At 44.0% G+C, this 12070-nt stretch overlaps 1 protein-coding gene across 1 annotated transcript; it reads right to left on the reverse strand.

Annotated features, from left to right (window-relative positions):
* Positions 1 to 2510: 2510 nt before the first annotated feature.
* Positions 2511 to 3583, reverse strand: LOC119173327 (uncharacterized). Its single transcript, XM_037424194.2, has one exon. The coding sequence runs from the start codon at positions 3581 to 3583 to the stop codon at positions 2876 to 2878; it is 708 nt and encodes a 235-aa protein (XP_037280091.2). The 3' UTR covers positions 2511 to 2875.
* Positions 3584 to 12070: the final 8487 nt, after the last annotated feature.

Consider the following 12070-nt stretch of genomic DNA (forward strand, 5'->3'; position numbering starts at 1 on the left):
ACAAAACGATCTACTACGGCCTCGCAGCTTCTCGAATATCGAAGGCGCGGTTTGCACTGAACGTAGTGTTACGAAGCGATAACAAAACTTGAGGAAAGAAACGTGGCAGTATGTATATGCCCAATTTCAAAGGTCTCACTTGATTATGTGACTTATCCGTTACTATTCTGAGGAAAAAAGACAACATTCAATCTTTGATGGATCCATTCTAAACATAGAAAAACGAGAAATACACCCAATAACTTCTACTTTGATTTGCAGCTTAAGCGAGGCGTACCAGCTCGGTTGAACAAACTTTACGACGAGAGAGTACTGCTTCATGACCACCGCTCACTTGTATTTTGGCATGACAGTTTCTTTAGTTTATTGAAAAAAAATGCTCTGAAATAAATTTATCACGTTCGGTCACCGTCATCAGGTGGTGTCTGCCCCTTTCGCTGTTTGCAAAGAGAGTTGTTTGAGCTAAATTTTTACCGACTTAGAGTACTGGGTACTCTACTATGGGAAAACACAAATCCGTCCCCAAGGTAATGGGTCAGCTCAATGAGGCCCGTTTGCTGGACGGTTTCCGGCTTTGTGCACCAGCGTAGCCTTGTAGCATGGGTGGGAACAAATGCTTTAGCGAGTAGACCACTCATTTTTAACACTGCGCACGCCTTTTTTTGACCAAATAATTCCAATGAATTTTCTTCTAAGCTACCCACAACATTAAAGGAGTTGGTAGTTAATTCTTTTACCAGAAAGCGGAAAAAAAGTTTTTCTTTACCGTTGCACGCCTAAAAAATTAGTCTTTTTGCTTTAGCGTTAGAGATTGATAATTGAAGTATCCAGAAATTTTTTGAGAAGCAACACGTGCTGCTGCCATTGCTATGTTGACACGGACCGAAAAGTTTACTTCTGAACTCTCCTGTTCTCTTCGCCTGTCTTAAATGCGAAAAATACAGAAGATTAGGCAAAACGTCTGTAAGTACTTTTAAAAACATAGGTTGGAAAAGACAATCTTAAAAATGGCCAAATCAAGCCGCAGCAACATATTTTTTTCTCTACTCTTGGGTAATATGAAGGAGAGGCTGACGAGAGAACTCAAATGTCACTCAAAAACTGTGATAGTGGGTGAAGAATAAGTTATCTTTGTAAAAAGAGGGCACGCAGAACACACAGCACGCAAGAAAATAGAAGACATTGGACGACGAGCTACTAGCAGCTGAAGTATTTATACCGAAAAAAAATTAATTCGCAGTTACGCCATAGAACACAAAAGAGTGGACAAAGAAATTCCTCGCGTCTCCACGAACTGAATGATACCGAGTGGCCGAAGCTAAATTCTGAGGTCCATATACCTTTGAAGTCATCGACTAGTATAAAAGACGGACAGGTGTATGCAAGCACGAACGGGGACAAACGGACGGATGGACAGAAGGACGCACGCCCGAATGAATGGATGGCAGTGGTGATTTTGCTTTTCACAGCTGTGTAAAAGGTGTTTTGATACGAGCGTGCACGCCAGTAAATTGATGTACGCCACAGCTGCGTAGCAGGTGTTGTTGTACGAGTGTGAACGCCAATAAATTGATGAACGTCAGACAAGACTAGCCTCTATAAACCTTCACCCCTAAAAACAATAAAAAGATACAAGCGCTGAAAACGATAAGCACACGTGTTCCTCTTTTTTTGTCGTGTGATGCGTGCTGCGCGCCCCCTCAGTTATCACGAACCAACACCAACGCCCCCAATTTTTGATTTACTTAGGTTATACATCACTTCTTTGGCTTGCATGTTTCGCAGGCGTATTTCTCAATCTATCTTCAACCCCTATTTCTTCATGCCACACCTGACATATGTGTTTTCACGATGTCTATACGAGTTTTCTTTGAAGTGACGCTAGCTCGTACCTTTCTATCGCGCTGACCAATATTTGTATTGATTACACGTATTGAAACTTGTGCAAATGAAGACCAAGTATCTCCGATATAGAAAAACAAAGAACAGGGAACTCTTCTTTTTCCGTTCGCACAGCACTTTCATGCTTATGCGACTGCTCGGTGAAAATGTCTTCCTTTTGTTTGTTTAGTGGTCTGCTGTAGTCCAATCTCAAAGGACCCATAGCAGACACGGCGAAGTTAAATTGGATGCTCTGGGATTTCCTGCCGTTCCAGACAAACGACGCCGGTTTGCGTCGACAAACATAAGCCTTGCCACCATTTCGTAGGTAGAGTATTCCCTACTATCTTAAATCATGCCATGGGTAACACCTGCGCAAATATCTAGCAAGAATGTTGCAAAACGATGGCTTTCTTTCGTGTTCGTCGTCTCGCGCATCTCAAGGCCGAATGCATCAGTTCTTGTTATTCGAACTTCTCTGTCCTTAAGTTTACGTGAAAAATACAATATGTTGTTGGAGGGAATTTTGCCTCCTTTCTTGCCAGATAGCGCCATACTTCACACGATAAAATATAGCTTCGTTGTTTATCCTGTACGATCAGTTATATTTGTTTAGTTTTTTTTTTTTTTTTATTCAAGTACCCTAAAGGCCTGGGTAGGCATTACATAGGGGAGTTGTAGCACAATAAAGCTGTTACAATTACAGTGTATAATTTGAATAACAAATACAAACGATTGATATAAATATGCACATACATATGTAGAGATATTATTACTTAACAGTACAGAGATGCTACGTGGAGGAATAAAGAAAGTACTACTAAAAAAGAAACAAAAAAAAGAAAAGAACAGGACAACAAAACTCTAAGGAAAATTTTCGCAGTGTTCAAAACAACAAAAGGATGCAAAGAAAGGATAATTCACGTTCATTGAAATACCGCGTACAAGAACAACGACAACAAGTACAACAAAACAGATATGCACAAGAACAATATTAACTTTCATTAAAATAACTTTTAAGTTTATTCATGAAATCTTCATGATTTTGGGAAGAAACGACGTCGGCAGGTAGCTTGTTCCAGTGATATATTGCGAGAAAGAGGGGGGATTTACTTAAGAAGTTTGTTCGAGCAAAAACGGGTTGTACTTTAAAGGGATGATCCAGGCGCGGAAAGATACGATGGGCGGCCGTGATGTGGCGTACGCGGAACGATGATGATGAGTGATAAAGTTTGTGGAAATGAGATAGAAGTGCTATGATTCTTCTATTCTCTAGGGTGCTTAGATTCAGAGATTTTTTTAGGTTAGTTATGCTTGATGTTCGTGAATAATCTTTGGTAATGAAGCGGGTTGCTTTATTTTGAATTGCTTCGAGTTTGTTGATGAGATAAGACTGGTGCGGGTTCCAAATAAAAGATGCATATTCTAGTTTTGCGCGAACCAACGTCGCATAGGCCAATAATTTAGTAGACTTGTTTGCCAAATAAAGGTTACGCCTGATAAAACCAAGAGTTTTGCATGCACTGCTACAGATTGCTTCGATGTGGTCACTCCATGAAATGTTAGAAGATAAATGAACTCCCAAGTATTTTATTGTATGCGCACGCGCGATGACTGAGTCATTTATCAAATAATGAGTAAGCTTAGGATTAGACACTCTAGTGAAGACTACAGCCTTAGTTTTCGAAGTATTTATCTCCATTTGCCACTGTTCACACCAATCTGCAATTTTCGCAAGGTCAGATTGCAAAGCGTCACTATCAGAGGTGGTAGTTATTCGTCTATAAATTACGCAGTCATCTGCGAATAATCGAACTGTAGATGAAATGCTATTGCTGATGTCATTTACATACAACAGGAATAAAATAGGCCCCAATACAGAGCCCTGAGGCACCCCTGACTTGACCAGTGATCGTGAGGAAGAAAATTCATTGGCAGTTACAAATTGGTACCTGTCGGTTAAGAAATTCCTTATCCAATTCACAACCTGACTATGTATATTAAAATAGCGAAGTTTTTGTAATAAACGGTTATGAGCTACCTTATCGAACGCCTTGGCGAAGTCGATAAATATGGCATCTATTTGCGATGAGTCATTAACAGCTTCGTAAATGTCAGAGACCAGCTCGAATAACTGCGTCTCGCAGGAGCGACCCTGTTGAAAGCCGTGCTGGTTGCTGAAAAGATGGTTGTGCTTTGTTAGGTACTTCATGATTGCCGATGATATGATATGCTCTAATAATTTACATGGTATACTGGTCAGCGAGATTGGTCTGTAGTTGGTGACAGATGACGGGTCTCCGGATTTAAAAATTGGTACTATTTTAGAAACTTTCCATCCGTCAGGAACGCATCCTGACTGAATCGATTGCTGGAAAAGGCATGCAAAAATGGGAGAAATAACAGGTTTAGTTAACTTTAGCAGTTTAGGACAAATACCATCTGGACCAGGAGCAGAGCTGCTAGAAAGACGATCAATAGCAGCTTCGATTCCCTTTTCAGTGATCACGATGTCCTCCATGATGGAGTTAACGGAGCCGAGGTGAATATTGTCGGTAATAGGAAGCTCACGAGAAAAAACAGAACAAAAGAAGGAATTGAACGCAGTAGCGACTTCAGAGGGCGGGAGGAACTCGTTGCCTTGCATTATCGATATGAAACATGAAGACGACGGCTTGGGGTTTATTACTTTCCAGAATTTTTTTGTGTTGACAGTTAACATGTTGGAGATGTCATGGTTGAAAAATTTGTCTTTTGCTGCCTCAATTTCGGTTTTGCATAACTGCGACTGTTCGCGATAAGCCTTCCAGGCATCGTCAGATTGCAAGGTTTTAGCTCTTGAATAAAAGCGCTTCTTCTTGTTAATGCATCGCTTCACGTGGGAGGTAAACCAAGCGCTCCCTGTAGACACAGATATGTGTATTTTTGGAATGTATTTTTCTTTGAGTTCGATTAGCTTGTGACAGACGATCATCCAGTTCTCATTGCTGTCGCGATGCTGCATGCCGTTGAAAAATTCTACGCAAAAGGACGAGAGTTCGCTATAGATCATTTCAACATCTGCACGTGCGTAATCATAAATTGTTTTCTTTTCATTCACGCTTTCTTTACGCGTTAACTTGAATTCACAATGGATGACATTATGGTCACTGATGCAGTCTAACACATTAACAGACATGTTTGACGGTTCGGTGGTAAGCACAAGATCCAAGATAGCATCCCCCCGTGTTGGCATAGAAACTATTTGGCTTAAACCGTAAGACGAAATCACGTCAAGAAAGTCCTTACATTCAGCTATCCTTGCGCCGCTATCGGCTGTGCCCGTCCGCCAGTTAATTCCAGGATAGTTAAAGTCGCCCGCGAGAATCACAGGAGAGCCAGGAAATCTGTCATATACGAGGCTCAATGATTCGTTTAGGCAATTAACGAAGGTTTCTTTTGAGTCAGGCGGACGGTAACAAACCCCAACGGCACAAGTTACACATGAAAGCTGGACCAATACCCACAAAATTTCAATACAGGAACCCGTATCAAGCAGACGCGCTTGAAGATCTTTTTTTACTGCAATCATAACACCACCTCCTCGTGTTTCCGTTCTGTCCTTTCGAAACAGGATAAAGTTTTTAGTAAAAGACAATTCATGGTTACACACATCACTCGTCAGCCATGTTTCAGTTCCCACTATGATGTCTGCCGAGCAGGATTCGACAAACGCACAAAGGTGATCTTGTTTTCGAAAAATACTTCTAAAATTAGCTATAATAATAGATAGTTTTTTAACTTCGGTTTCAACTTCGGTTTCAATGGGGCGTCATTCATAAATCGCGGGAGCGTCTTGTCTCGGGATGGGGACCACTTTATTGCTCGAGGAATCGACGGTGAAAATTACGTTGCCCATTATAAGCTTGTCAAACTGCAACTTATACTTCTCATTTTTCTGTCGCTTCGCACGCGCGAAATCACGAAGCGTTTTTCTAATTAGCTGCACACGAGGTGAAAAATCCTCCTCGATCCACACTCGCGGGGTTGCCAGGTCTTTCAGCTTGAACGCATTTTTCAGAATATTGCTTTTGTCCTTGAAGTTTAGGAATTTGACAACAACAGGTCGAGTGCGATCGGGTTTGCGTTGCCCGACCCGATGGGCTCGCTCAATTTCACCTGGTTGAATTCCCAAGTTTTCCGTGACGAATTCATGAATGAGTTTTTCTGTATCGCTCCATTTTTCAGCGGCTTGCTCAGGAACACCCTTGAACACGAGATTATTGCGCCTCATTCGATTGTTCAGGTCATCTACAACAAGGTTGGCTTGATGGGTCTGTTTTTGCTCAATGGTTTTCAACTGTTCCTGAGACTCTTGCACAACAGAGCCGACAGCCTTGACGCTTTCACTTAAGTTGTCAACGCTCTCAAGACGCTCCTCTATTTTGGAGAGCCGCCTTTTGAGGTCTGTTACAGTAGTGTGAATGTCTTTTAGCTTGTTCGTCACTTCCTTTTGAAAACGTTCATTTGAAGCAGTGAATTCCTTTACCAGTGCCACCACTTGGTCAACCTTGTCAGGACCTGGATTAAGCTCAACGTCGCCCGCACAAATGAGCAAATGAGCAAGCGAAAAAAACACAAGCACTTGGCGTCCACCTAGCAAGTGACGGCGACCTAATGAACACGGACGGAGCCACAAAAGATTCCATGATCCCGTATTTTTTCTCGGCTGAGTGAAACAGCCGATGCGAGCGCGGTAAGTGCACAAATCAATACCCATACTTAGTCATACATAGACAGTGTGCAATTGGGGGATATGCAGCCAGTTAGAAGTTCAGCAAGGGCAAGCAAGTAGCTACACACTCACCTAGAAAACAGCACGTTATTAGCTTGAGGCTTTGGCTGCAAATCCCCACTCGGTCGGCGTGAGCGATCCTTTTTACGGCGGGGCTGAACTGAGGGTGCTTGAAGCGATGAGCAGTCGAAGCGGTAAGCAATGGCAGCGCCGGTGTGGTGCTGATTGCCTCAGATGAAGTGGTGATTGCCAGTCACGGTGCAAGGTAAAGGGGGACGCCACGTGTCCGGTGGCAACTGCGTCCGGTGGCAACTGCGTCCGATGACCTAGAAAACAGCACGTTATTAGCTTGAGGCTTTGGCTGCAAATCCCCACTCGGTCGGCGTGAGCGATCCTTTTTACGGCGGGGCTGAACTGAGGGTGCTTGAAGCGATGAGCAGTCGAAGCGGTAAGCAATGGCAGCGCCGGTGTGGTGCTGATTGCCTCAGATGAAGTGGTGATTGCCAGTCACGGTGCAAGGTAAAGGGGGACGCCACGTGTCCGGTGGCAACTGCGTCCGGTGGCAACTGCGTCCGATGACCTAGAAAACAGCACGTTATTAGCTTGAGGCTTTGGCTGCAAATCCCCTAGTTAATGGAAGTTGTGTTAAGAGCCGTCCACATTTTGGTTAATTTGTTCATTCTACAAGGCCTCATTTTCTGAACTGTGCTGAGATATTAGGCAAATCAAATTTCCATTGTTTCTAGTTTGGAAATGAAAGCATTACAAAGCGTAAGCTCGTAATAGTAATACAAGCGTTACCCTTCGGTAAGACAGGTATGAGTAATATAATAAATTACAATGATGTTTCGCTACGGTGAAGGTATTTTTTGTGTTTCCAGTAAGTATAATTTACTGAATGCATGGGCACTGAAAACATTATGGGGTTTTGCATCACATAGTTTGTCGAAAGAATTTTTTGCATATTATTTAGAGCAACATGATAAATTTCCTAATGTCGAATATCGTACACTTCCACAGTTGCCAGCCAATTGGTGATTGGTATTATCAGCGTATTAGGCTCTATCTCAAGAACATAACTCGAATGAATACGCCCTACAATGGTCGGCAATTAGAATTTAAGAGCCATCAGTTCTGACTACATAAAAGAGTTATAGATTTACTGAGACTCTACCAAAAAATTTTCGCAAATTCTACATAGGTGAAAATGTTTTTTTCCTCTTAGTAGTAGGAGCAGCAGTCACCTTTATATGGTCCCTAGCCGAACCGAGCTTAGCTTAAGGTTAGGTTCATGAAAAACACCTTTTTCGCCAAACTGTTGCGGCGCTTTTGCGGGATCAGCAATGAGCCTACAAAACGCGTAAAGCAGATTTCGAGTAACAGGATTTTTCATTTGATGAAGGCATGACTGAAAACCATTCCCAATAACGCAAATTATTCACTTGTTTTGATTATTTACCTCTAGGCTCCTGCATCCGGCATCTATGGGAGGTGGTGTGTATAAATTGTTTGAAGTGGAGCAACGTGATTTCACTTCTCAGTACACTCTATGGCAAAAGGGTGTTAAAATGGTGTGTGGTTCGTTCTTTTGGGGACTAATGGGGCTGCCACAACTATTGACCCTTTTAAGGACTAACGGCACCGGGTCTAACAGTTAGTTCCCATAGATGAGCTCGAAGAACTAACGTTTAGTCCTCACATTTACACCTTTGTGAGTAACTGGTAGTTCCACAATCCACCCCAAAGGACTAACATTTAGTCCTCATATTTAGGCCTGAGAGAGTAACCATTAGTCTCACAGTTCACCCGAAAGGATCGACGTTTAGTCCTCACCTTTGCACCTTATAGGGCAACCGTTAATTCGTTCCCACTTTTACACCTTACCGGGCTGCCGTTAGTCCTTACAGTTACACTTCGCCGGAAGAACGGTTGATCCACTCAAAGACTCCAATCGGAGGAACTTTTAAATGCGAAGCATTTTTTAGCGAACTTCGGCGACATTGAGCGTATCATCTATCTATCTATCTATCTATCTATCTATCTATCTATCTATCTATCTATCTATCTATCTATCTATCTATCTATCTATCTATCTATCTATCTATCTATCTATCTATCTATCTATCTATCTATCTATCTATCTATCTATCTATCTATCTATCTATCTATCTATCTATCTATCTATCTATCTATCTATCTATCTGTCTGTCTGTCTGTCTGTCTGTCTGTCTGTCTGTCTGTCTGTCTGTCTGTCTGTCTGTCTGTCTGTCTGTCTGTCTGTCTGTCTGTCTGTCTGTCTGTCTGTCTATCTATCTATCTATCTATCTATCTATCTATCTATCTATCTATCTATCTATCTATCTATCTATCTATCTATCTATCTATCTATCTATCTATCTATCTATCTATCTATCTATCTATCTATCTATCTATCTATCTATCTATCTATCTATCTATCTATCTATCTAGCCGCTGACGACTTTTAGCTCTTCTGGCTATTTCGATAATGTTATCGATACCAAACTTGGTATGGCATAAAATGGCTGTATGTTGAACATATTTGACTACTCATAACATGAAAATTATGACATGCATGTCCCGAATGTCATGATGTACATTTCTTGGTCCTGCAGCCCTTGCGGTGGTATCGTTCACATGGCATGCTGCAAAACTAGTATGGTATGGCCTGACTGCATGACGAACACAAGAGACAGACGCTAACATGAAGATAATGACATGCGTGTCACGTAACAACATGACTTCATGCCACGCTCATGATGCGCTCGCGGCCGTTTGGCTAGCGTCCTACATACCAATTTTAGTATTACAGCACGTGAATGGATTACAAAGGTATGTGATTGGCGGAAACATGATAATCATGAGATGCATGTCATGTAACATGACTACATGCCACATTCATGATGCGCTGGTGGCCATTTCGCTAGCTTCACTTATACCAAACGGGACGTGAATGAATGACGAAAGTATCATACTGATGCAGAAATGATAAACATGAGGTGCGTGTCATGTAACAACATGCTCACGGCTGCACAATAAGTATGTAAAATATTGAGTCACACGTGACAGAGGAATAATACGAATGCATATGAGAAATACGCGCAAGGTGGAATAAAAACATACGTGATATATGACATGCTAATAATTGCACCGTGATGTCACACATCGTCAAAGACTCATTTAGATCCCCGTAGCGCAACAGCTTAGGAGCGGCGGCCCCAGCCACAACTCCGCGTACCACCGTGCTGCCAAGAAGTCGGCGCGTTCTAAGCGAGTGACGTCGTTCAGCTCGAGAAAGCGAACGCGAGACCAAACACGGCTCTGCACGTGGAGTGCCTGCCACCAGCGCACTTCAAACAGGAGAGCGAGCGTACGCTTGGCCGCCGCCACGAACCGCGCCGAGCTGGTTTGGAGCTAGTGCCGAAGAAATCGACGGTAATGCGGCTCTTTTCCACAAACTCGAGCGAGCGCAGCGCGCAAATGGGAGCCCGCCGCAGCGGCCAATGGACGGCGCCGAGGTGCTAGCGACAGACTGACGGGGAAGCCAACTGTAATGACGACCAGTTTTTACTGAGTTCCGACGCTAGCGAAAGCCCCGCCAGCTTGTGCTGTTGCAATTACAGCGCGCGACATCCTATAACCAAGCTCGTTACGAGAACCCGCAACATGTTTTTGACGACTCCCAACACAGCGACGAGGTCTCAGCCCAATATCTCCAGCCCGGAGCTCATCGCAGTGGCGAAGACAGGGGAGCCCTCGTTGAGCGAGCATACAGGGAGGCCGACGGCAATGGCGGCCAATTTCCAGGTGGTCGCCAAGCACAGGCGAACTGTAGACGCCCAAGCTAGACCTTCGCGGTGCATTTCGTGCGTGCGATGTATAACACGACTGAGCCCGTTGCCGGCAAGCGCGATCCGTATCGCACACGCGACAAGTAGAGTAGAATAAAGAATGATCGCCTACTTGCGAAAGAATTCAGCGCTGATTTCGGCCCTGAGTTGTATCCGATAGGCTTGCTGTCTTCTCGGCAGCCATGTTGGCCATCCCAACTGTTGCTGTCGTGTGTTGGTCGTGACTATCTTGAAGCCAGAGATATACAGCGTGGCGTGGTGACCTGTCGAGACCTACTCCACACTTCATGAGTGCAATGAAACGTAAAAGCAGCAGCGCACGCTCATTCAAGCGTACACGCAAGCACCACGTCGTAATTCCTAGATCGTCGAATCCAGGCTGTCGTGGTCGAGCATTCCGAGTGCGACGATACGCGAACCGTCACCAGCAAAACACGGGGAAAGACTGAGCCAGGAGAGGAGGAGGATGGCTAGTGACCTTGGCAACTCTCGTTGCACTGCCTGCAATTCCTGTGTGATTCACACATTCGCAGCGTGTTTGAAGACTAAGTAGTTTGCACGCGGCACGCTTTCCTCTGTGGTTGCTGCTCAACGGTCTATCCGTTCATCAGGCGTGCCTATTAGGCTCCGTTACTCCTTTTCCGGGTACTTTTGCCTTAGAGTGTAGGTTATCCTTAACATGATCGACAGATGCAATTGATGAGCATCTAGCTTAACATTGGTATAGAAGTAAAGGTGGCACGTTTGAGTACTTCAGACAGGCATGGCTGCCCTCCATTAACGACGAGGAGCATCGGACACTGCCAACTCATCGTCTAAAGTCCCCCGTACAAACAACCATAACTTGATAGATAGCACTTCATTAAATCACCTGTACCCGAAAATAGCTGACTTTCAGCGTATTGGTGGTCGGCATAGAACTGTTTATCTGATGATAATCAAAAACATTTTGAGTTTAAAGTATAGCAGTGAATGAGGACGTCTATCAATGTTTATGCGCATGTCGCTTTCAAGTTAAATTTGCTCTTTTCGCACTATACATGATGCTGAACAAACTTTCTTTATTCACCAGAATGATCCTCCTCTCCTTGAAGTTGCGACGGCGGGAGAACCAAACCTAGACGGCGGTCATGATCTCATGAGTCTTGGTGGCGTCTTCAGCCTGCACTATTAAGCAGGCTTGTAATTGAGAGTCAGAGCTGAGCAGCGCGGTATTCCACCCACTCCCGTCTGGGAATTCGCTTCTTATGGGGGCCTGCGGGCATGCCCAGTAAATGTGGCTCACGTCAGCTCTGTCGTTGCAAAATTTACACTTGTCCGAATGAAGTTCCGGCACGCAGCGGTTCATTGTTACCGGACTAGGGAACGTATGGATCGGGAGCAGGCGCCAAGCCACCGCGTGTTCTTTCTTCAATGACGAGTGTGCGGGAGCAGGAATTTTTCTGCCTTGCCTGGTAATGCTGCGTAATATCACTGTAAGCGGCCATCCAATCAAATCTCTCGTCGTCCTCCCAGCTAGACCAGGGCAATCTAGAGGCTCAGTCTG

This window comes from Rhipicephalus microplus, chromosome 7 (genome assembly GCF_043290135.1).
Source record: "Rhipicephalus microplus isolate Deutch F79 chromosome 7, USDA_Rmic, whole genome shotgun sequence".
Taxonomy (NCBI): domain Eukaryota; kingdom Metazoa; phylum Arthropoda; class Arachnida; order Ixodida; family Ixodidae; genus Rhipicephalus; species Rhipicephalus microplus.